Below are 26,305 nucleotides of genomic sequence, written 5' to 3' on the forward strand. Positions count from 1 at the left end.
GACAAACCAACTTCTCCCAAAAGAACTTTTTGCAATAAGGAAAGAGAGAGGAGATGGATTGGGAAGTGTGAGATAACCCTTGCTTTGACGCAACACCTCCTCACAAAACAGATCATAATGAATGCCGGTTAAATTGCCAACGATACTCAAGAAACAGGTCGCCTGGAAGCGCCCTCAAAATGTGTGCGTATGTGAGTTAGCGGCTGATAGTTCTGTTTCCATGCCCAGCATGTCAGCACTTCCCTCCATGGTTACAGTCACAGTGACTAAGAGACAGTTTTCCAGCCACTGCTTCAAATCGCCATAGACACAGGCTGCGAGACAGCCAGTCCCCCTCAGCCTCCAGGCTTTCTGCTGCAGCACCTGACTCCCAATTATCATGGCTTTCCACTTCAATGGCGTATTCATGGCTTAATTATATGCTATCCAGCACCATCAGGTCCCAGCTCCCGAGATTACAGAGACTGCTTGTTCCTGCTCACTTACTGATCTTGTGCCGGACAGAGATGGTATCGCTCCGAGCCCCATCTCTGTAATACGCCCATATTGAGATCTGGTACTCGGTGTTCTTTTTCAGGCCAGGAAGAATAGAAGACGCCAAATTTCCAGCAACAGACAGCTATGGGTGAGAGGAACAAAGGCAACCTGAATTCTAGGCATCTGCATAGTCGGCCGATGTTTTTATGAAGAGGATGCTGTGTGTGCATAATGCCTTCTGGGAGTCGAACCATCACAAGTGGTGCAAAAGAGCCCTTTCCTGATGGGATCTTCTGGCCACTTAAAAATCTTTTGCAAGAAGCTTCAAAGTTGGGTGAGACTGCCAGTGATGAGTTTCCCCTATGGCATCATCCAGATCTCTATTGTCCCCTTGGCAATGCTGTTGGCCCCGCAGTGGGAGGGGATAGAATATAGTACCTGTAAAAGTAAAGGTAAAGGGACCCCTGACCATTAGGTCCAGTCGTGGAAGACTCTGGGGTTGCTGCGCTCATCTCGCTTTATTGGCCGAGGGAGCCGGCGTACAGCTTCCAGGTCATGTGGCCAGCATGACTAAGCCGCTTCTGGCGAACCAGAGCAGCGCACGGAAACGCCGTTTACCTTCCCGCTGGAGTGGTGCCTATTTATCTACTTGCACTTTGACATGTTTTCGAACTGCTAGGTGGGCAGGAGCAGGGACCGAGCAACGGGAGCTCATCCCATCACAGGGATTCGAACCACCGATCTTCTGATCGGCAGGTCCTAGGCTCTGTTTCCTTTTCCTAATAGCATCCAGGTGGGTCAATTTAGAAAGGGGAGATCTATACACCTATTCTCACAGGGCTACTTTGCCAATCAAAATCAGAGACTCCCCGTGTGACATATACATATATTCAACGCACTGGCAAAGGCCGCCATATTGAGTAGGCCATTGTTACCAAATGGTAGCATGCAAAGATACTTAGAATCATAGAATTGGAGAGTTGGAACCCCCTGCAGAGTCCAACCCCCTGCAATGCAAGAATCTCAGCTAAAGCAACCATGAGAAATTGCCATCCAAGCTCTGCTTAAAAACCTCCAAGGAAGGGGAGTCTACCAGCTCTTACTGTCAGAAAGTTCTTCCTGATGTTTAGACCACCTTCTATACAGGAAGAGGTCAAAGTGCTGTGGACTCACAGCTTAGAGTTGTGAGCACCAGATTCACTTCCACAATACAGTCGTCGCACAGCAGAGTATAGCAGAGTCTGGCAGTGTATAAACGACTCGGAGAGCAGCTCTATAGAATATCTTCTTTTATTCTATAACTACAACTATAATACAAAACTATATACAGAGCTAAATAGGTCTAAGCATAAATGAATGCTGCACTGAGTGTCTGCAGCTGCTCTTAGCAGCAACCTTATCTCTACACACGATCTCTAACACTCAGTCTCTCTCTCTCTCTCTCCGACACACTAACTGACTGACTGACTTGGTGCTGGAGCTGAATAAGTAGAAAGCAGAACACTGCTCCTCCTCTCTGGAGAATCAGCAGACTCGTCAGGAGATTCTTGGATATGGGAGGGGTGAAATCTCCTCAATCTATTCCAACCAGGTGGGATCTTTTGCCCAACGTGAGGCTCAAACCCCCAACCCTGAGATTAAGAGTCTCACGTTCTACCAACTGACTCAGCCTGATTCAACTTACTCCGCCTTCCCCAGAGTGGCGACATACCTCCTGCGCCCTCTTTTCCCCAATCACATTCCATTTGATCTGGTAGACAACCACGTCAGATGCTGCAGAGGCTTCCCATTCGAGCTGGACCTCCCCTTGCGAGAGCTCGGTGACCTTCAGGTGGCTGGGTGGGGGCACCTTTACTGAAGGAAGGAACAAACTGAAGTTCAGAAGCTCGGCTCTGTGCTCGCCGGTCCTGGAAGGATCCTTTTAAAAAGTCCCATATGCTCAGAGACTTGGCGCCTGTTCATTGGGGGGAGATAGGAAGCCCAGAGCACTTGTTCTTTAGATGTCCCTTTTATGAAGATGCACATAATGAGACCATTGATCCCCTGCTGGTGAGGCTTGCTGACCTCCTGGAAAAGCAAAAATTTGACCTTTTCCTGATAGGCAAAGATCATAAGACGACCCGGATAGTGGCCAGATTCTGTGTACTGATCTGTAGGCGCAGACCATCTCCCGACCCAAACTACAGTCATACCTCGGGTTATAGATGCTTCAGGCTGCGTTTTTTCAGGTTACGGATGCTCCGAAACCTGGAAGTACCGGAACAGGTTACTTCCGGGTTTTGGAGGTCACGCATGCGCAGAAGCGCTAAATCGCACTTTGCGCATGCTCAGAAGTGCCGAATCGCAACCCGCGCAGATGTGCCGCTGCAGGTTGCGAACACTGTGGGTTGTGAATGTGCATCCCACACGGATGTGTGAGTGTCTGGAGGCAGCTGGAGGATGGATGGCGGCTAACAGATTGATGTTGAATCCTGACAAGACAGAAGTACTGTTTTGGGGGGACAGGAGGCGGGCGGGTGTGGACTACTCCCTGGTCCTGAATGGGGTAACTGTGCCCCTGAAGGACCAGGTGCGCAGCCTGGGAGTCATTTTGGACTCACAGCTGTCCATGGAGGCACAAGTCAAATCTGTGTCCAGGGCAGCTGTTTACCAGCTCCATCTGGTACGTAGGCTGAGACCCTATCTGCCTGCGGACTGTCTCGCCAGAGTGGTGCATGCTCTGGTTATCTCCCGCTTGGACTACTGCAATGCACTCTACGTGGGGCTACCTTTGAAGGTGACTCGGAAACTACAACTAATCCAGAATATGGCAGCTAGACTGGTGACTGGGAGTGGCCGCCGAGACCATAAAACAACGGTCTTGAAAGACCTACATTGGCTCCCAGTACGTTTCCGAGCACAATTCAAAGTGTTGGTGCTGACCTTTAAAGCCCTAAACGGCCTCGGTCCAGTATACCTGAAGGAGTGTCTCCACCCCCATCATTCTGCCCGGACGCTGAGGTCCAGCGCCGAGGGCCTTCTGGCGGTTCCCTCATTGTGAGAAGCAAAGCTACAGGGAACCAGGCAGAGGGCCTTTTCGGTAGTGGCGCCTGCCCTGTGGAACGCCCTTCCAGCAGATGTCAAAGCGATAAACAACTACCTGACATTCAGAAGACATCCCCTGTTCAGGGAAGTTTTTAACGTGTGATATTTTACTGTATTTTTGGTTTCTATGGAAGCCGCCCAGAGTGGCTGGGGAGGCCCAGCCTCGCAACCCGAACTGTAGTTTGTTAAGAGAATCCCCAAACTTGGTTCCATGGGTGACTCTGGGCCATCTCTCTACAGTAGCTTATCTTAAAGTTTTAAGTGTCTATACGCTTATCGCATTTATAAATTTTAAATTTATTGTTGTGCATTGTTTTAAATGTTTGTTTTCCTTCTGGGATTGTACCCCCAAGTGTGTTTTATAAGCTGGTCTCCGGCCATAATAAATTGTCTATCCTAACTGAAGTTCAGCTTCTGTCCGTTTTATCCCAGCCATAAGGAGCCCAAGCCATCCTGCCACCAAGCTAGCAGAGCAGATGGCAAGGGAGTGGAGTGGCAACCGGGCAGCTGCCTTGAAGCATCACATATTTCACTTCTCCAGACCCCAAACGACAAAGGCCTATTCTGAAGGGCTGGTAAGTCACATTTCTGCAACCATTAATTAAAGCCTTGTTATTTCATCTGAGCGAGAGGTTCCATTTGGCATTTGCAACTGCAAAGAAACTCAGTCAAGGAAGGGCATTCAAGGAGAAAATAATTCTATATTATTAAAAAGGAAAGTTGGGGTGGGGAGAGAGAGATTATTTCTCATGGATGTGCTGGAGACTCGGGAATTTTACAAGCTGAACTGTGCTCAAAGTTCCAGAGAAGCCTTGTTCCCAATTTCCAAATGGAATCGCAGAGGATTTTTTAAATTTAGAAAATCAGGACAAGGAATAGATTATCTGCATCATTAAAATAGAAAGAAAGGGAAGCAGAAGATGTACTCGCTCTTGCTCTGAAGTTAATATTTAAATGAAAATATTTACATCTCTCTATTAGGCTTAGTATGCACGTACTAATAAAACACGTGAATGTCAGGATTTGGTTTAGTGGTGTTTATATGGAATTGTATAAACTTACCTTCCAATGTTTTGTTTAAAAAAACACCTTTGTATGTGACAAGTAATTTTGGTACAAAAATACATTATGCTAATGAAGTGCATATATCTATATAAACAGCTGCTTTTGTCTCTGGTTGTACAAGTTAAAACTTATCAGCAGGGCCTGCTGGTAACCTAATTGTTATTCTTGATTTTCTTCTGTGCCAGAGCCTCTCCTACAATGGGCTTCCAGCCTCGCCTTCTAATTGTCTTCCAAGATGGTTTGACCTCAGCCTCCAATTAGGAATGTATGAAATCACATCTACCATTTGGCTAACCAGCTCAGTGCTGCCAACACTGGCTGGCAGTGCCTCTCCAGGATGTCAGATGGGGATCTCTCCCAGGAATCCCTGGGGGTTGAACCTGGAACCTTGGACCTGCAAGGTATGTGTTCTGCCACTGAGCTACACCCCTTCCTCTCGCAAGACGCTCAGCATCCTTAGTACTTCAGTGACTATGTAAAACAAAAGCCTTGCTCCACACGCTGGAACTATTTCCTCGCAGGGCTTGGAGACTCTGCCTCTCTTGCTGCCTGCACTGCTTCCCCAGAGCTTGAGGGTGAAGCTGATGGGAGTTGTTGTCTAGCAACACCAGAAGAACCAACAGGTTTCACATCTCTGCCTTAAAGTGTTAGAAAAGTCTGTGGTAAGGTAGACATTTTCAGCTGGAGAATCTTTGGGTCACTTTGGTTTAAGGCCGTAGTTAACACTGGGGTATCGACTGTGGTTAATATGGCCAATTTTCATCCTAGCAGCAACCTGAAAGAACGCAACACCTCTGATGGTGTTCCAGCTGCCCAATTTATAAATAATAATAATAATAATAATAATAATAATAATAATAATAATAATAATAATAAATTATTTATACCCCACCCATCTAGCTGGGTTTCCCCAGCCACTCAGGGCAGCTCCCGGCAGAATATTAAAAACACGATAAAACATCCAACATTAAAAGCTTCCCTAAACAGGGCTGCCTTCAGATGTCTTCTAAAAGTCTGGTAGGTGTTGCTCTCTTTGACATCTGGTGGGAGGGCGTTCCACAGGGCGGGTGCCACTACTGAGGAGGCCCCCTGCCTGGTTCCCTGTAACTTGGCTTCTCGCAGCGAGGGAACTGCCAGAAGGCCCTCGGCGCTGGACCTCAGTGTCCGGGCTGAACGATCGGGGTGGAGACACTGCTTCAGGTATACTGGACCGAGGCCATTTTGGGCTTTAAAGGTCAGCACCAACACTTTGAATTGTGCTTGGAAACCTAATACGTGGTTCAACATTATATAGAACTTCAGTATCCAACTGCAGCTTTGTGGGCCACCTGGACTTCCAACGGCTGCATTTCCCCAAGCTGACCAACCCTTACTTACATGTGGTGACGTTGGCCGTTACAGGGAAGGAGTCCCCTTCATCATAAACGGAAATCACGCTGACAAAATACTGCGTCAACGACGAGAGAGGCTTCAGCTCTGCAAAGGAAGCATTGCCAGGAATGTCCACCTGAAATGTAGAAAGTGTTAGGGTTGCAGAGTGTCTTCTAGTAGGGTTTCGCTGTTTGACTCCAGCAGCAGAGACCATTAATTGCCCTTGCTGTCTGGAAGATGATATAATAATTTCTGCTCTGTAAGAAAAGTCTTAGGCATTGCCTGCACCGCTGAATAATTGTCTCTTTGTCTCCTTCACCATGTCCAGCTAGCTGTTGTTGGTGCAGAACAACGGACCTCGTTCGGATGCTGCAAAGCGGCTCTTACAGTCTTACTCACCTCTCCAGTGTTGCTCCCCCTGCTGGAGATGTACGTTACGCGGTGCTTTTTCACGGCATGTGAAGCCGCCTCCCAGTTGACCCTGACCGAGGCATGGCTGATGTTGGAGAAATGCAAGAACTGTGGAGGGCTCAGGGCCACTGCAAGACAAAATCATGGGGAATTATGGGATGTCCGCACTAGAGACAGAAGCCCAGTTTAATTTCATGGCACCTCTCCCCAAAAGACCAGGAAATTCCTGTTCACTAGAGAGGCTAGAGGGACGCAGGTGGCGCTGTGGGTTAAACCACAGAGCCTAGGACTTGCCGATCAGAAGGTTGGCCGTTCGAATCCCCACGACGGGGTGAGCTCCCGTTGATCGGTCCCTGTTCCTGCCAACCTAGCAGTTTGAAAGCACGTCAAAGTGTAAGTAGATAAATAGGTACCCCTCTGGCGGGAAGGTAAATGGCATTTCCATGCGCTGTTCTGGTTCGCCAGAAGCAGCTTAGTCATGCTGGCCACATGACCCAGAAGCTTTACGCCAGCTCCCTCGGCCAATAAAGCGAGATGAGCGCCACAACCCCAGAATCGGCCATGACTGGACCTAATGGCCAGGGGTCCCTTTACCTTTAGAGAGGCCAGGGACATCTCCTAGGACTTAGACATTCTCAGAATCCTGGGGAAAAATATTCCCATTTCCCATAACCCCTCCATGTCTGTTAATCCACTTTCAACATTAACAGTTTTCCTCTTTTCCTTAAGGGTGTTTCCTTAAAGTGCCACAAAGTTTGCTCCTTCTCCCTACAGATCCAGATATGGACTACCAAACGATGATCAATGGCTACTCTGTTGGACTGCTAGATTTAGTTTATTATGCCACTTTGAACAGGCATGGCTTCACCCAGAGAATTCTGGGAGCTGTGGTCAGAAGACCCCCTATTTCCCTCACAGTGCTACAATTTCCAGAGTCCCCTTGTGAATAAGGATTTATTGTGACCATTTCCCAGAATTCTTTGGCGGAAACCACAGCTGTTTGAAGTGGCATCACAGTGCTTTAAACATATTGTGTGAATGGGGTCTTAGTCAGAACTTCTCCCCAGCCTCCAGAGAACCCTATGCTAGCCATGCCGACGTTAAATCACACAGGTGGGACTTACAAGTGGTTTCCTGTACACTCGCCGGATCGCTAGCATCTTCTCCATACATTGCGTAAACGGCCAGCGAGTATTCAGTGTTGGGGGACAAGCCCTCAAGAAGAACGTAAGGCTGTTCTACTTTAACCTGGAAAGAGAGAGAGAGAGAGAGAGAGAGAGAGAGAGAGAGAGAGAGAGCGCAAGTGCGAAGAGAGACGTGGGTGATTTTAAACCCCAACAAACAAGACTGAAGCATCTGACCAGGTGAGGCAGTGGGAGGGAACTGAGTGTCTGGAGGCGGTTGGAGGATGGATGGCAGCTAACAGATTGAGGTTTAATCCTGACAAGACAGAAGGACTGTTTTGGGGGACAGGGGGCGGGCGGGTGTGGGGGACTCCCTGGTCCTGAATGGGGTAACTGTGCCCCTGAAGGACCAGGTGCACAGCCTGGGAGTCATTTTGGACTCACAGCTGTCCATGGAGGCGCAGGTTAATTCTGTGTCCAGGGCAGCTGTCTACCAGCTCCACCTGGTGCGCAGACTGAGACCCTACCTGCCTGCGGACTGTCTCGCCAGAGTGGTGCATGCTCTAGTTATCTCCCGCTTGGACTACTGCAATGAGCTCTATGTGGGGCTACCTTTGAAGGTTACCTGGAAACTGCAATTAATCCAGAATGCGGCAGCTACTGGTGATTGGGAGTGGCTGCCGGGACCACATAACACCGGTTCTGAGAGATCTGCATTGGCTCCCAGTACGTTTCCGAGCACAATTCAAAGTGTTGGTGCTGACCTTTAAACCCCTAAACGGCCTCAGTCCTGTGTACCTGAAGGAGCGTCTCCACACCCATTGTTTAGCCCGGACACTGAGATCCATCGCCGTGGGCCTTCTGGCAGTTCCCTTATTGCGAGTAATGAGGTTACAGGGAACCAGACAGAGGGCCTTCTCGGTAGTGGCACCCACCCAGTGGAACACCCTCCCTCCAGATGTGAAGGAAATAAGCAGCTATCCTATCTTTAAAAGACATCTGACACCTGCTCTGGGAAGTTTTTAATATTTAACGCTGTATTGTTTTTAACACTTGATTGGGAGCCGCCCAGAGTGGCTGGGGAAACTCAGCCAGATGGGCGGGGTATAAATAATAAATTATTATTATATTATTATTACTGGGCAGGTGAGTGTGGTGCAAACTCTCTGGCGGAGTCAATCTGGCACTCCTGCTGGTGTTTGCTGACCACACTGACCTCACTGTTGTCTACCCCCCTCCTTCCTTCCTGTTTGTTTGTTTGTTTGTTTGTTAAATAAATTGTATTGGGTTTTCTGTACAAAAAATAAAGCACAACTTATGTATTACAGGTAATAGTTAAAACAACGCAATGGTAATACTAATAAAATCAAACAATATTGACTCTGGGCTTCCTCAACTAGGGATTCATTCGGGTAAGTACAAAAACTGAAATATTCTTAAACAATTGTCAGCAGCTCCCTCTCCTATATTTTAATTTCAGGTCATGCAGAAAAAGACCAGCAGCAGATCAGGGGGAAATAAAAGCTAAGGAAACTTAAATCAACCAAGGCATGACAGAAAAGCTTAGCCCACATATATTCCAAGTGTTTGCTGATCAAGTTTGGAAATTAAAGCCGTCTGAGGGAAAATGCCCCTTGCAGAAGACTATTTTCTCCTGACAATCTCTGATGTCCATTTTGATTGCCATTTTGTCATGACAACCGCCGGACGGAACAACATTGCTTACTGTTAATAGCTATTTGCAGCACTGAGCACCACTGTCAGGCACATTTAAAAAGGCAAAGGAGCTGAATGTTAAAATATTAAGGACAGGCAAAATAAGATACCTCTTCACCTGGTACACAGTTAAACTACAGAATTGGCTACTGGTAGCTATTAGCCAAAGGGATGTGGGTGGCGTTGTGGGATAAACCACAGAGCCTAGGACTTGCCGATTAGAAGGTTAGCAGTTCGAATCCCCACGACGGGGTGAGCTCCCGTTGCCCAGTCCCTGCTCCTGCCAACCTAGCAGTTCAAAAGCACGTCAAAGTGCAAGTAGATAAATAGGTACCGCTCTGGCGGGAAGGTAAACAGCGTTTCCCTGCGCTGCTCTGGTTCTCCAGAAGCAGCTTAGTCATGCAGTCCACATGACCCAGAAAAACTGTCTGCGGAGAAACGTCAGCTCCCCTGGCCACTAAGTGAGATGAGCGCCACAACCCCAGAGTCAGCCACGACTGGACCTAATGGTCAGAGGTCCCTTTACCTTTTTAGCTATTAGCCACAGGGGCTATTTTTACCTCCATTGTCAAGGCAGTTTGCCTGATTTCCCGATGCTGGGGATCAAAGGTGGGGGAAAAAATGAAAGCCAAAACAAACCAACAAAAAAATCTAACCTGACCTCCTTGGCTTCTAAATGGGAGAGCAGTTTAATCATGCCCTCCCCACACCTGAATTCAACTGATCCTTAGTGCCAGGATAAATTCCAGCCATTGATGGCATTCCTTGTTCTTTGCAATGACCTTCACAATGCTTCCCGTTGACACTCCTAAGGGTTGTGGGTCGTTAGCAAGCACCGGAAATATATTTTCAGGCATTTGACCCTTGCAACGGGCAGGGGAATAGTTTTCAAAGCACTTGAGTGTGAAACATACGGAAGAGCTCTCCCAGGAGCATTCATCGGAGCGGGGAAAGTTCTCAGCCTGAAGCAAGCAAGGCCCCAACAGAAGAACAAAGAGTCACAGCAAAGGGGAACAGCTGGCCAGAGAGAGGCTCCCTGCCTTTGTGATGCAAAACATTTCACACTGTGCGGAACAAACAGGAGGAGAGGAGGGTTTGGGAGTGTTAATAAAGGCGAGCCCTTAAACAAGGGATGCAGGAGGGTCCCTGATTACCTGGGCACATCTGTCTGCAAACCGGAGTATGCAGGATAGCCTTTCTTTCCTTTCTGCATTTTAACGCTCCCAAATGTTCATTACAGTGAGTCTGCTGCCACCTTCGGCCCATCTGGCAGAACTACATAAGCACCACACATGATTTCTGCCAGTGGATTCCCAAAGTTTTTTGGGGGGGTTAGAATCATAGAATTGTAGGGTTGGAAAAGACCACAGGGGTCATCTACTGCAACCCGCTGCAATGCAGGAATCTTTGACCCAACGTCGATCAAACATGCAGCCCTGTGCTTAAGAGTCTTATGTAGCTGCTGAAGTAGCTCAGTCGCTGCAGTTTGAATTGAAAAAGGTATTTAAGTACAACTTCAGTAAAAAACCAGAGGCCTTTCTGTTGGGGCTAATTGATGAGGAAATTCAAAAGAAAGATGTAAATTTGTTTATGTATGCCACAATGGCTGCAAGAATACTCCTGGCCCAGAAATGGAAGCAGCAAGAACTTCCTATGCTGGAAGACTGGCAGATAAAGATGGTCGAGTACGTGGAGTTGGCAAAGCTGATGGCGAAGATCCGGAATCGGCGTGATGAACTGTTTCAAAAGGACTGGAGCAAATTTATATTTTAAATGAAATAAAAATGTAAACAGTTGAAAACGTTTGTAGGTTTGAGTTGTAATGTTTGGTAATGTGAAAATAAGGAGCTGGTTTACATATAAGAAGGTGAATGCTAAAAGATAGATATAAGGTTAAAAGGTGATAATAGAAATGGGAAGAAATTGGTAAAGTTGTGTGGAAGTCAGTTAGAGGGAGGGAAGGAGGTTGATGCTTTATGTAAGCAATGTCTTAAGTTATGGAGTTACGATATGAAAATGTAATGAAACATGGAAAACTTAATAAAAATCATGTTAAAATGAGAGAGAGAAAGAGATTCTGAATCTGAAGGTCATGAGTTCTAGTCCTGCAATTCTATGATACAATCATGGAATTGTAGATTTGGAAGGGACCCTGAGGATCATGGAGTCCAGCCCCCTGCAATACGCAGATCCCCATATGGGGATCAAACCCATAACCTGGGATAGCTCAATAGCTAGAGCATGAGACTCTTAATATCAGGGTCGTGGGTTCAAGCCCCACATTGGGCAAAAAAATCCCGCCTTTGCAGGGGGTTGGACTAGATGACCCTTAAGGTCCTTTCCAACTCTACAATTCTGTGATTCTATGTAACCTTGGCATTGTGAGCCCCACACTTCAGCCAACTGGTCCCATCCCACTCTACAGTTCTATGACTCTATGCTCTTTCTATTGGTTTTTTAGTTGTTGTTGTTGTTTTCTAACTGGAGTTTGGGGATCAAATTCTACCTTTCCCTATTGCATTGCATACACTCTGCCTAGTCACTTTGATCCTTGGGAGAGACCCTCCTAGGAGTTCTGTATGGCTTGTCTTATATCCACTAAGACCAGGGCTTTTAGTGTGGTGGCATCTCTCCTTTGGAATGTGCTCCCAATGAACATCCTGGTCCTGAATGGGGGAACTGTGCCTCTGAAGGACCAGGTATGCAGCCTGGGACTCGTTTTAGACTCACAGCTGTCCATGGAGGCGCAGGTCAATTCTGTGTTCAAGACAGCTGTCTACCAGCTCCATCTACCTGCCCGCAGACTGTCTCGCCAGAGTGGTGCATGTTCTGGTTATCTCCTACTTGGACTACTGCAATGCGCTCTACGTGGGGCTACCTTTGAAGGTGACCCAGAAAATACAACTAATCCAGAATGTGGCAGCTAGACTGGTGACTGGGAGTGGCTGCCGAGACCACAAAACACCAGTCCTGAAAGACCTACATTGGCTTCCAGTACGTTTCTGGGCACAATTCAAAGTGTTGGTGCTGACTTTTAAAGCCCTAAACAGCCTTGGCCCAGTATACCTGAAGGAGCGTCTCCACCCCTATTGTTCAGTCTGAGGTCCATCTCTGAGGGCCTTCTGGCAGTTCCCTCACCGCAAGAAGCGAAGTTACAGGGAACCAGGCAGAGGGCCTTCTCAGTAGTGGTGCCCACTCTGTGGACTACCCTCTCATCAGATGTCAAAGAGATAAACAACTATCTGACTTTTAGAAGACATCTGAAGGCAGCCCTGTTTAGGGAAAATTTTAATGTTTGATGAATTATTGTATTTAAATATTTTGCTAGAAGCTGCCCAGAGTGGCTGGGGAAACCCAGCCCAATGGGCGGGGTATAAATAAATTCTTGTTCTTATTCTTATTCTTATTCTTATTCTTATTGTGGTACCTCGGGTTAAGTACTTAATTCATTCCGGAGGTCCGTTCTGAACCTCAAACTGTTCTTAACCCGAAGCACACTTTAGCTAATGGGGCCTCCTGCTGCTGCCGCACCACCGGAGCACAATTTCTGTTCTCATCCTAAAGCAAAATTCTTAACCTGAGGTAATATTTCTGGGTTAGCGGAGTCTGTAACCTGAAGCGTATGTAACCCAAGGTACCACTGTATTAGGCAGGCACTAACAGAACTCACATTCAGGAGCCTGAGTAAAACTCACCTCTTGACTCAGGGGTGATCCCGACATCAAAATCTCACTTTGCTTTGTATAGGGGATGCATCTTATCTCTGCGCATTTAAATGCCTCCCCCTCAAAAAAACCCAAACCCACCATTGTGATTACAGTCGAAACCAATATCCTTTACCTCTTTGGTACCATCTTCTGCTCCATTGGGTGCTGAGGAGCAAAGAACCAGATACTGGCTAGCTCCATCTGCTGGCTCCCAGCTCAGTCGTATGCTGTTGTGGCTGATTTCAGAAGCTCTGAGGGACCCAGGGGCAGAGAGAGGCACTATGGGGCCGAAACATTAAAAGAGAAATTATCAAAGGGAAGTACGTTTCCTCACCCAAAGCTGCTGCCAAATGTGAACATTTGCCAGGCAAAACGACATGCTACTTTGCTCTGAAAATAAACACACGTATCTGCACAGTCTACAAATTATGCAGATTAAATACCTATTAACCATTAAGCAAATAACAGGCTTAAAATATTTCAAGGCTAAGAATATTAAGCAATTTTTTAATTAAATATTCTCTTTATCAGATAGAGGTCTTTTATTAGCCATGAATGTCTGCCTCAAAGATAGGAGAAAGATCATCTGAGCCATGATCTCAGAGCAAGACCTTCTGGCTGGTATAAGGTAAAGTTACCAGATGTCCCTGTTTCCTGGGGACAGTCCCCAGATTTACAAATCAGTCTCCTGACAAGATCCACTGAAGTTGAAAAGTGACCCTGGATTCATTGAAAAAAATCTGGTAACCTCAGTATAAGGGGCATGGCTATCAAAGTAGCACCTGGGACACAATTAAACCGAAGACCAGTCAATCAATTCCTGGCTTACATGTTGAGGTGATGCCTCTGAGTCCATCTCCAACTGCGTTCTCATAAATAGGAAACACTGAAACCAGATATTCTGTGTGGGATGTCAAGTTGAGGAGCTGCACGGCCGAGGCTGCCCCATCTAAAACAACCTAAAAATATACACAGAAGTTGCACTGAGGATGGTCATGGAACCTGATTTTGTTTGAAAGAAGATGGAGTCCCTACCAGAGGAGAATGGCAGATCAAGTCAATGGATTATGCCAAAATGGCAAAAATTAAACAAACCCCTGTGTTGCAAAGAGAACGTCAGCAATATCTAGGCAACACGATGACCATGTACATACACAATAGGCAACCTTTATAGAATACCTTCAAACCGTAATAAGTACAAAATGAAATCTTTAGTCTCAAAGTCTCTGAAAATCTTTAAGTGAAGCGAGGTACCAGACTTTGTACGATGAAAGACAAGCTGTGAAGCTTTGTGTATTCAGCAAATGTAAGGTCCAACACTGAACAGTGATTCCAGATATTGACTACTGTTTCGTTGAATTCTTTGTCAGCGTGGTGGGAGGATATAGAATTGCTTCATAAACCCATCTTATTTCGAATGAATGTATGTAAATGAAAATAGCAAATGTTGTGGAACAGTGCTCATGTAATAATGTAGTCACTGCAGTACCTCACTTCATTTAAAGATTTTCAGAGACTTCGTGTTGCCTAGATATTGCCGAAATGGCAAAAATGACCGGAAGAATCAGAAATCAGGAAGACCAAAATTTTAATAAGGAATGGGGGAAATTTATCTTAAAAACCACTGTAAACAGTCAAAATCGTTAGTAGGGTTGGAATAACACTTGTAGTTTAATGGTGAATTTTGGACACAACGGAGAGGCAAAAGATTTGGCTTAGATGCAGGAGGAAATGATTAACAATAGGACCCACAAAGGGGAGGAGGAAAGTCCAGGAGATACTGTGGAATCTTGTTTCTATGTTGTATGTTGGATATGTGTAAAATTTTAATCTGAAAAACCAAATAAATAAGTTTATTTTATTTTTAAATAATCTGATTTTGTTTGCATTTCAATGAGAAACTACCTAATTTGTACATTTGAAATCAATACATAAACCGAAATGCAATTGCCCTCTGAAATTCACACGCCTCTGAATTTTGTGATGCACTTTTCCAACCAGTGTTTACAAAAATGCATATGTTAGAGGGGAATGTGCCTAAATATGCACATGAGTGAAAATAGCATACACAAATGGATCATAGGGTGGTCCCCACTACTGATATTGCCAGAGCCTAGTTTGGCATACAAACCTCAGCAGCTCATAAGGATGGAGAATAATAATAATAATAATAATAATAGTTAGTTAGCTTTATTTCTGTACCGCCCTATACCCAAAGGTCTCAGAAACTCAATTCTATTCACATTTAAAGGCCAGCTTACCAAGTTCACACTTTACAGAGCAATGTGAGCACAAAAACACTGCAATCCTCAGAAATTTGTGTGACTCTGAATTTTGTAGTACAATTCTCCAGTCAAGTAACATGTACAAAAATGCATATGCTAAGTTAAGAATACATATATTAGTGAAAATCGCGTACCAAAAATGCATTCTATTTGCGGAAATGTCATTGGGGAAATGTGCACATCTGAGAAAAAAAATCCATATAAAAATGTGCAGAGCAGAAGAAATTCACGCAAAAATGAAATTCATGCACACAAATTTTCACCAGGATTCCACACCCCCTGAAATCACTAACTGATGTGGAAATGTGGAGGACTGAACGTAAGATTGGAAAGATGAGAAACTGAAAGCAAAGAAAACGGACATATTTGCCCATTCCTAGCAACTCATATTGCTTGCCTTCAGTCAGAGGCAAGCAGTACAGTCCCAGGAGTTCTTCTCTGATTTGGACTGTTAGGAATGTGCCATTGCTAGTGCCCACCTGGTGGATCCAACTAAGTTTAAGATATCAAAGACAGGACCACTTACCTCTTTGGGAATCCCACCCCTAGAGGGGTAATAGACCACCCTATATTTTTTAGGTGGTATCACAGGGGGGTTCCAGATGAGGCGTATACTTCTGGACGTTACCTCCTTTATAGCAAGATTGGTTGGGCTCAGGTGGGCTCCAGTATTCACCAGTATGGCTTTGAGAGGGTCATCACCTGCAAATTTGGCAACCATTTCTTATTATGTGATGTAGCAGAAAGAGCTCTGGATTTGGAGTAGAGAGATCTGGTCTGAAGTCCTCACATGGACATAAAGGTTGTTGGCCAAAACTGTGGGCCAGTAAATACCTCTCAACCTAATGCAACTCAAGAGACTGTTCTGAGATTAAAAAGGAAGAGGGGACCTTATATTGCAATGGAGGAGAACCTTTGGCCCTCCAGGTGTTGCTGGACTACAAATCACATCATCCTTGACCCTTGCTGGATGGGGCTGATGGGAGATGGAGTCCAGCAACATCTGGACAGCTATAGGTTTCCATCATGGTTGTGCAGTGTCATAAGCAGGTTGGAGTTGTAAGATAGATTCATGTTTCACCTGGAGGACAGAAGACATGGCAACACTCTTCACATACCTGAAGGAGTCACCATATAGACAAGGTCAAAGATTATTTGCCGTTCCAGAGCACAGGACTTGATTTGAAGTTACAAGAGGGTAGGTTCTGGTTGCCCCTTCATGGATCACTGCCTTGCCGTGGCGAAGGGGCTTGAAGAACTCAGAGAAGCTATGAACTATGCCGAGCAGGGCACCCAAGATGAACAGGTCATAGTGGAGAGTTTTGACCAACGTGATCCACCTGGAGGAGGAACTGGCAAGCCACTCCAGTATCCCTGCCAAGAAAACTCCATGGACAAAGACAACAGGCATATAAAAGATATGACGCTGGAAGATGAGCCCCTCAGGTCGGAAGGCGTCCAACATGCTACTGGGGAAGAGCGGAGGGCAAGTACAAGTAGATCCAGAGCTGATGAAGCGGCTGGGCCAAAGCCGAAAGGACGCTCAGTTGCAGATATGCCTGGAAGCAAAAGGAAAGTCCAATGCTGTAAAGAAAAATATTGCATAGGAACCTGGAATGTAAGAACCATGAACCTGGGTAAGTTGGAGGTGGTCAAAAATGAGATGGCAAGAATAAATATTGACATCCTGGGCATCAGTGAACTAAAATGGACGGGAATGGGTGAATTCAGTTCGGATGACCATCATATCTACTACTGTGGGCAAGAAACCCGTAAAAGAAATGGAGTGGCCCTCATAGTCAACAAAAGAGTGGCGAAAGCTGTACTGGGATGCAATCTCAAAAATGATAGAATGATCTCGATACGAATCCAAGGCAGACCTTTTAACATCACAGTAATCCAAGTTTATGCACCAACTACTTGTGCTGAAGAAACTGAAATTGACTAATTCTATGAAGACTTACAAGACCTTATAGAAGTGACACCAAAGAAGGATGTTCTTCTCATTATAGGGGATTGGAATGCTAAAGTAGGGAGTCAAGAGATAAAACGAACAACTGGCAAGTTTGGCCTTGGAGATCAAAACGAAGCAGGGCAAAGGCTAATAGAGTTCTGTCAAGAGAACAAGCTGGTCATCACAAACATGCTTTTCCAACAACACAAGAGACGACTCTACACATGGACATCACCAGATGGGCAGCATCGAAATCAGATTGATTATATTCTCTGCAGCCAAAGATGGAGAAGCTCTATACAGTCAGCAAAAACAAGACCTGGAGATGACTGTGGCTCAGATCATCAGCTTCTTATAGCAAAATTCAAGCTTAAACTGAAGAAAGTAGGAAAAACCACTGGGCCAGTAAGATACAATCTAAGTCAAATCCCTTATGAATACACAGTGGAAGTGAGGAACAGGTTTAAGGATTTAGATTTGGTGGACAGAATGCCTGAAGAACTATGGATGGAGGCTCGTAACATTATACAGGAGGCAGCAACGAAAACCATCCCAATGAAAAGGAAATGCAAGAAAGCAAAGTGGCTGTCCAATGAGGCCTTACAAATAGCGGGGGAGAGAAGGCAAGCAAAATGCGAGGGAGATGGTGAAAGATACAGGAAATTGAATGCAGATTTCCAAAGAATAGCAAGGAGAGACAAGAAGACCTTCTTAAACGAGCAATGCAAAGAAATAGAGGAAAGCAATAGAATGGGAAGAACCAGAGATCTGTTCAAGAAAATTGGAGATATGAAAGGAACATTTCGTACAAAGATTTCCATAATAAAGGACAAAAGTGGAAAGGACCTAACAGAAGCAGAAGACATCAAGAAGAGGTGGCAAGAATACACAGAGGAATTATACCAGAAAGAAATGGATGTCTCGTATACCCCAGGTAGTGTGGTTGCTGACCTTGAGCCAGACATCCTGGAAAGTGAAGTCAAATGGGCCTTAGAAAGCACTGCAAATAACAAGGCCAGTGGAAGTGATGGTATTCCAGCTGAACTATTTAAAATTTTAAAAGATGATGCTGTTAAGGTGCTACACTCAATATGCCAGCAAGTTTGGAAAACTCAGCGGTGGCCAGAAGATTGGAGAAGATCAGTCTACATCCCAATCCCAAAGAAGGGCAGTGCCAAAGAATGCTCCAACTACCACACAATTGCACTCATTTCACACACTAGCAAGGTTATGCTTAAAATTCTACAAGGAAGGCTCAAGCAGTATGTGGACCGAGAACTCCCAGAAGTGCAAGCTGGATTTAGAAGAGGCAGAGGAACCAGAGACCAAATTGCAAACATGCGCTGGATTATGGAGAAAGCTAGAGAGTTCCAGAAAGACATCTACTTCTGCTTCATTGACTATGCAAAAGCCTTTGACTGTGTCGACCACGGCAAACTATGGCAAGTTCTTAAAGAAATGGGAGTGCCAGATCACCTCATCTGTCTCCTGAGAAATCTCTATGTGGGACAAGAAGCTACAGTTAGAACTGGATATGGAACAACTGATTGGTTCAAAATTGGGAAAGGAGTACGACAAGGCTGTATTTTGTCTCCCTGCTTATTTAACTTATATGCAGAATTCATCATGCGAAAGGCTGGGCTGGATGAATCCCTAGCCGGAATTAAGATTGCCGGAAGAAATATCAACAACCTCAGATATGCAGATGACACAACCTTGATGGCAGAAAGTGAGGAGGAATTAAAGAACCTTTTAATGAGGGTGAAAGAGGAGAGCGCAAAATATGGTCTGAAGCTCAACATCAAAAAAACGAAGATCATGGCCACTGGTCCCATCACCTCCTGGCAAATAGAAGGGGAAGAAATGGAGGTAGTGAGAGATTTTACTTTCTTGGGCTCAATGATCACTGCAGGTGGTGACAGCAGCCACAAAATTAAAAGACGCCTGCTTCTTGGGAGAAGGGCAATGACAGGCCTAGACAGCATCTTGAGAAGTAGAGACATCACCTTGCCAACAAAGGTTCGTATAGTTAAAGCTATGGTTTTCCCAGTAGTGATGTATGGAAGTGAGAGCTGGACCATAAAGAAGGCTGATCGCCGAAGAATTGATGCTTTTGAATTATGGTGCTGGAGGAGACTCTTGAAAGTCCCATGGACTGCAAGAAGATCAAACCTCTCCATACTGAAGGAAATCAACCCTGAGTGCTCACTGGAAGGACAGATTGTGAAGCTGAGGCTCCAGTACTTTGGCCACCTCATGAGAAGAGAAGACTCCCTGGAGAAGACCCTGATGTTGGGAAAGATGGAGGGCACAAGGAGAAGGGGACGGCAGAGGACGAGATGGTTGGATAGTGTTTTCGAGGTTACCAGCATGAGTTTGACCAAACTGCGGGAGGCAGTGGAGGACAGAGGTGCCTGGCGTTCTCTGGTCCATGGGGTCACGAAGAGTCGGACACGACTAAACGACTAAACAACAACAACAAGGTTCTGGTTGAAAATTAGAAGGAACTTCCAAACGGTGAAAGCGGTTTGACAAAGCCACTTCCGAGCTGCAGAGGAGGTGGGGTTGCGGGCTTCACGCCCCCTCCATGTGCGCGGGGGCTGGCTCTCAGCCTCCGTGCGATTGAGGCAATCCCTGGCCGCGTCATCCCCTGGGCAGCCAATTGGCTGGCCTGGGGGGCGTGGCCTGTGCTATTTAGCACTGGCGTGGCCGGGGATCTCCCTATTTTGGCCGCTTCAGCTGCTCCGGTTTCCCACCCTCCCGCCCTTTAGGTTTTCTTTCCGACATCGTTATGGACCTCAGTTGGTCGCCGTTGAGGGGCGTGGTAGGATTTTTTTCCACTTGGCAAATTGGCACCAGCCACTTGGTTTTTGCCTACCTCATAGCAAATCATCACAACTTTCTTGGTATTGGCGGTTAGGCATTGGTATTGCTCTGTAGATGGAAGAGGGGAGATAGCTCCATCACCTGCCCCACATATTGAAGGGTAGTCCAGTAAAGGATTCCGGGGGGCGTGGCCCTGTCCGAAGCCTAAGGTGGTGAGGGCCTAAGGCACGCCCCCGAGCGGTGACCCCGGGGGAGTTCCTAGTTGATGTGCATCAGCAGGACTCCCCCTACTGGTGGTTAACCCTTCCTGGACTTCAAGCAGACAGGCTGAAGCCGGATAGTCGTTAGGACCAATGCCTAAGCCAATACCGCTCATCACCTGTAACCAATAAAGTTGCGGCCGTTTTTAGCTATTGACCTAAATAATTGAGTCATGTGTCTTTATTTCCACCAGGGGGAGGCAGGAACTCGCCACGCAATGGAGCCAATGGCCTAGAAGGGTGGTAGACTCTCATGGAGGAACTTCATGCAGAGAAGGTTTTGTAAGAAAGAATTGTCTAAGGGTTCCTCCAGACAATTAAGCATTCATTCCAATTTGTTCCCACCAAATTAGATTATAACTGGTCTTCATTTGTTTTATAATGGTATATTTTACTGTTGCAACCCACCCTAGGACCTTATGGTAAAGGGCAAGTCAGAAATCTAAGCACTCAATCAACCAACCAGTCAATATTGAACATTTGTTCTGATTTGTTTGAAGGGTGAATGAACGTTCCTCCTGCATTCACCCTTGTTTGCTTGCAAGGCGTTTACATGTCTTTCTATTAGCCCTGTGTCCACCCCCACACTTTTCAATGCATATCCCTGTCTGATTTAAATTTCCTTTAAAAGATCTGCTTCCTTTTTAAAGTGGAGTTGCTGTGCTAGGGTGACAGGGCCTGTGAATCTGTTTTAATTGCACAAAACTAGATTTCCACAGAGCCTAGGGCCTGCCAATCAGAAGGTCGGTGGTTCGAATCCCCGCGACGGGGTGAGCTCCCGTTGCTCGGTCCCAGCTCCTGCCAACCTAGCAGTTCGAAAGCACCTCAAAGTGCAAGTAGATAAATAGGCACCGCTCCTGCAGGAAGGTAAACGGCGTTTCTGCCCACTGCTCTGGTTCGCCAGAAGCGGCTTAGTCATGCTGGCCACATGACCCGGAAGCTGTGCGCTGGCTCCCTCGGCCAATAAAGTGAGATGAGCGCCGCAACCCCAGAGTCTGTCATGACTGGACCTAATGGGCAGGGGTCCCCTTTACCTTAGATTTCTGGATATGTGCTTGAATCTGTCCCACAAAACACTGACGGTGTGGAGTCTCCCTTAGAACACGTGAAACCCAACAAGGAAGTGGTGTTCACATCACCTGTGTTCTCTTCCTTATTCATCTCCTTGATCCGGGAACACAAGACCCGGGAGAGCCGGCCGGCCAGAGAGCTGAGCAGAGGGAAATCCAGCACATTGTACACCGTCAGTTCCAAAGGTTCGGAGGCCACATGGCGCAACTCTGCCTCGTCTGCATTTTTCACCCCTAGGAAATCGAAGTAAACCCCATGTGCAAATTAAGTAGGAACCAGGTGGACAAATGAGACTTGACAGCTGAGCAGTAAGAGTCATGAATTGAGACATCCTGCATCGAATGGTTTCTCTGCCACAAACTCACCTAGCTGACCTTTGGCACAACACTCTCTCTGAGCCTTCCTCTACAACAGGTTTCCTAAACTTGGGCTTGCAACTGTTGCTGGACTACAACTTCCATCATCCCGAGCTGTGCTGGTTCCGTGGGTTTCTGTGAGGTGAGGTGCGTGTCCAGTCCGAGGTCAAGGGACTCAGTATTGAGGCCGTCCGTCAAAGCTGAAGCTGGGTCTAAGGCAGGGAGTCGGGTGAGGTCAGGAGATCCGGCAGGACAGGGTGCAGGCCAGAACTGGCTACCAACAACATTGCTCCCACAACTTGGGACTGGGGCTGGCTGGCTTTTATCTGCCCCGAGGCATAGGACGGCCCCTATCCTCTGGTGACTCGCCTCTCCTGGCCTGGAGGCGAGCACTCCTCCTGTGGGAACTTAGTTCCCTCTGCCTCTCTGCCCGAGCCTCTGCAGTTCAGGAGAGGCTGGAGGGTTATTGGACCCAGAGGCAACCTCAGCTTCCCCTGACAGGGCTGAGAGTGGAGCACCTGCAGACAATGGGTCCTCCATCACCTCAGGAGCCAGAGCAGACTCAGCTGGAGCCTGCACCTGAGGATCCAGCACAGGTGAGGGCCCTTCAGGCTCATCCCCCAGCCCCGGCTCAGCTGGTTCTGGAGGCGGGGAATCCTGTGCAGGCTGGGATCCCTCAGTTTCAGCCTCCAAGTCCGAATCCCAGGACATCACACTAGCTAGCAGGACCAGTGATCAGGGATATTGGGAGCAGTAGTCCAAAATCAGCTGGAGACCTGAGTTTGGGAAACCCTGATCTACACTATGCGACTGATAATATTTACAGGGCCATGGTGAGTATAAGAATACACTGTATGAAAAGTGCCTGGAACACCCAAAAATGTATACAGGCATTCCGCCCACTTACGCAGAACTGATTCGCACATGACTGTGTATATGTGCAGAGCCAGGAAATAACTAATTCAATTTTTTCTAACCTAAAATGGTGGAATAGAGCTCGAAAGTCCTTGTGGTTCGTGGGGAGACCCTCTCCAGAGCCCGAAGAGGATGAGAAAAGTCTAGAAAAGAATACTCTAAGGCAGGCACCCCCAAACTCGGCCCTCCAGATGTTTTGGGACTACAACTCCCATCATCCCTAGCTAACAGGACCAGTGGTCAGGGATGATGGGAATTGTAGTCCCAGAACATCTGGAGGGCTGAGTTTGGGGGTGCCTGCTCTAAGGGCTCCAGAATGGCACCCTCCAAAATGGGAGCTCTCACTGCTGCTGCGCTACCCCGCTCAACAGCCCTTGTGTGTGTTTTGCTTGCATGCAAGGGCCCTGTAATGTAATGGCTAATGGTTAGCAGGCATACTAAGGGGCTGTCAGTATGAGATGGCAACAGAGGGTCTGGCGAAGAGTCTTTTTGGTACTATAATTCTAAAGCATTCAGGAAGAATGAAAAGTCTCCAGTTCTTGACATTTCCCATGCCAATTTAAATTGCAAATAATAACAATTATTATTATTATTATTAATAATAATAATAATAATAATAATAATAATAATAATAATAATAATAATATATTTATACCCCACCCATCTGGACAGCTCCCAACAGAATATTAAAAGCACGATAAAACATCAAACATGCAAAAACTTCCCTAAACAGGGCTGCCTTCTTCAGATGTCTTCTAAAAGTCAGATAGTTGTTTATTTCCTTGACATCTGATGGGAGGGCGTTCCACAAGACGGGAGCCACTACTGAGAAGGCCCTCTGCCTGGTTCTCTGTAACCTCACTTCTTGCAGTGAGGGAACTGCCAGAAGGCCCTCAGAGCTGGACCTCGGTGTCTGGGAGTGGAGATGCTCCTTCAGGTATACTGGGCTGAGGTCGTTTAGGGCTTTCAAGGTCAGCACCAACACTTTGAAAAAACATATCAGAAGCCCACGGAGACATGAACTCACCAACAGCAAATATCTCTATTCCCATATCCTTCAAGGTCTGGGCAGACGGACTGGCATCATCCTGAGATTTGCCATCAGTCAAGAGAATGATCAGCTTGGGGGCTTCTGGCCGCGCTCCAGCTTCGGGCCTCAGGTTCTGTTCCAGGACATGCGTCAGCGCCAGTCCTTGGAAAGATGAAAGGCAGAAGGCTTGGGTTGAGGGGACTGACATGGTTAAACAAAAGCTTAGAGGAGGCAAGCAAGAACTGGAAGTGCCCTACTGAGCAATACTCAATTTCTCCCTTATCATGGAGCTGTGGGCGACATCTTGCCCACTATGGTGCAATGTACTGTATTTCTGTTTATGTTACAATAACACAAAATTTATGTTACAATAACACAATTTTTTTGTTGCATTGACACCTACAGTTGTTCCAACCTAATTCTGACGTGCTGATTTCATATCTGAAGTTGGTTTTGTTCTGCAAGCTCTAGGTTTTCCCCCCGCAATTCATGTTTTCCACTTTTCACCATAATCTTTGTTTTTCACAATGCAAGAATTCAATATTTTATTAAACACGTAGCCAAAGTAGTACAATATGAGTATAAATGTAAGTGACTTATATAGCATTGAACATGACATGTATAGCAATGAAAATGACATGTATATAGTTGTACATGTATATAGTATAGTTGGAGGTATGCAAAAAAATGTATTCCCTTGGGATACACAGTATACTGGGGAACAATTTTTTTTTTCATTTCCTGTTGCATGAGATTTTTCAACTGTTCTTATATGTTCTTTCAATGCTGATTTCAAATCTGAAATTGATTTTCGTGTACGTGCTATAGTTGTCTTTCAATTTCTGACTTTTGCCGTTATGTCATATTTACACTGGGGATAAGTGGACACTGACACGTTGATCTATCCCAACCAGATGGTAATTATTGTTTTGCAAACTAAATTTTTCTTTATTTTTATAGTTTTGTGACCTAAATATTTGTATTTTTCAAATCGGACCATGGCTTCTACAAGTAGACAAAAATGTGTAAACATTTGAAATCAGCATTGAAAGAACATATAAGAACAGTTGGGAAATCTCATGCAACAGAAAATGAAAAAAAAAAAATATTCCCCAGTGAATTATTTCCAAATCTGTGTCAATACACATAAATTGCAATATGCAAATATTATGCAAATCCTTTTTTAGGGTGGGGAGGGTGTGATGCAAATCCTCTTTTCTTATTCTGTTGATGCCTAACCGGACGCTCTACCTGACCCAGAGAAGCAGTGGGCTTTACCTGTGAATGTATTGCCTCCTTTATACTGCAAGCTCCTCAGGGCCTCTAATACCTCATCCCGGGTGGAGTATGTATTCAGGTCCCATTCTGTACGCGGGTCACTGCTGTACTGGGATAAGGCTGGAAGGGGACAAGGAAGCCAACAGGAAGTGGTCAGAGAACAAGCCTGCAGGGGGCGCAGTGGAGACAGGATTCTGGCTTAAGTTGTAAAAGATGGAAAATTGTTGTGGTTTCTCCAGGTGGCCTTGGGAAGCCCCTGTCTGTGACTTCTAGCTCATCATTTGCAAGACAGGAGCAACATGGACCCCTTTCATAGAGGTATTACAGAGAGGAACAAGAAAAAGTATGTGAAGTTTCTAGGTTTAAAGCCTAGTATAGACTGAAGTGTCTCCATCTCTATTTTTTGTTGGGTCCAAAACTGCTATATGAACAAATGCCATGTCTACACTCATAGAATTCTAGTGACTGTAGTTTGGTGAGCAGGCTGAGCAATCAGTTAGTTATATTTTTGCACAGAACACTATTATTTTATTCATTTATTTCATAAAATTTTATATACTCCCTAATTGTTAAAAAAACCTAGACAAAAACCCTCAATGTGGTTTACAAAAATAATAAAACAATAAAATTATTGGTAAAAACAGATAGAATCAACTATTTAAAACAGTTTTTAAAATTAAAATCAGCTAGAGTAGCTGTTTGCAAGTTCATTTCCAATAAGACATTATGACAAGCTATCTGTATCTAGAAGTTGCTGCTCAATTTTATATTTCAGATGCTAGATGTTTTGTATCAGGTCTTACGTTAAGTTGACATGCATCAGAGTGCACTACAAATTAAGTCTGAAGGCCTTCATTTTTTGTCCTTTTCCCTTCCCTTTGATATTTCTATGTATTTTTAACACCATGTGACTTTGGAACAAGGAAGGAATTCGGTTTGGTTTTGCATTTCAATGTGAACCTATCTCATTTGAACTTCGGTGAACCAAAATTCCATCCTTCAAAATTTGCACCTCTCAAAATTTTGTGATAGAGGTTTCCAAGCCTCCCCCACAAAAAAAGTGTACAAAAATACATTTATGAGTGAAAACAGCATACAAAAATGCATTATATTGGGAGAGTTGCTTGCCAAAACGTATGTGCCAGGAGGAATATGCACTGAAATGCTGAGAATTAAAACTTTAAAAAGCAAACAGATGCAAAAATGTAGGAAGTGAATCTAAAGCTGAAAAAACCAGACATTGAAATGGACAGGTTTCCCTGTATTACCAATATTTTATCTAACTTTTAATTTTGTGGCTATGTTCTGTATTTGAATATGACCATATTTTGTGCAATAACATTTTTTTAAATTATTATTTTTTTGGAAACAAGAA

General features: G+C 45.5%; 1 protein-coding gene across 1 annotated transcript in view; it reads right to left on the reverse strand.

The window, feature by feature from the left end:
- COL20A1 (collagen type XX alpha 1 chain) overlaps positions 1-26,305 on the reverse strand; it is a 134,281-nt gene that overhangs the window by 82,634 nt on the left and 25,342 nt on the right. The window contains exons 8-18 of the mRNA XM_083744105.1: positions 24,931-25,050; positions 23,650-23,814; positions 21,420-21,584; positions 15,767-15,942; positions 13,785-13,914; positions 13,089-13,234; positions 7,533-7,656; positions 6,397-6,536; positions 6,004-6,133; positions 2,189-2,331; positions 487-619 (exon numbers count right to left, since the gene is read on the reverse strand). Coding sequence (XP_083600231.1) covers positions 487-619; positions 2,189-2,331; positions 6,004-6,133; positions 6,397-6,536; positions 7,533-7,656; positions 13,089-13,234; positions 13,785-13,914; positions 15,767-15,942; positions 21,420-21,584; positions 23,650-23,814; positions 24,931-25,050 — 1,572 coding nt within the window. The remainder of the gene's footprint in view (positions 1-486; positions 620-2,188; positions 2,332-6,003; positions 6,134-6,396; positions 6,537-7,532; positions 7,657-13,088; positions 13,235-13,784; positions 13,915-15,766; positions 15,943-21,419; positions 21,585-23,649; positions 23,815-24,930; positions 25,051-26,305) is intronic.

This window comes from Podarcis gaigeae, assembly GCF_964106915.1.
Source record: "Podarcis gaigeae genome assembly, chromosome: 6".
Taxonomy (NCBI): domain Eukaryota; kingdom Metazoa; phylum Chordata; class Lepidosauria; order Squamata; family Lacertidae; genus Podarcis; species Podarcis gaigeae.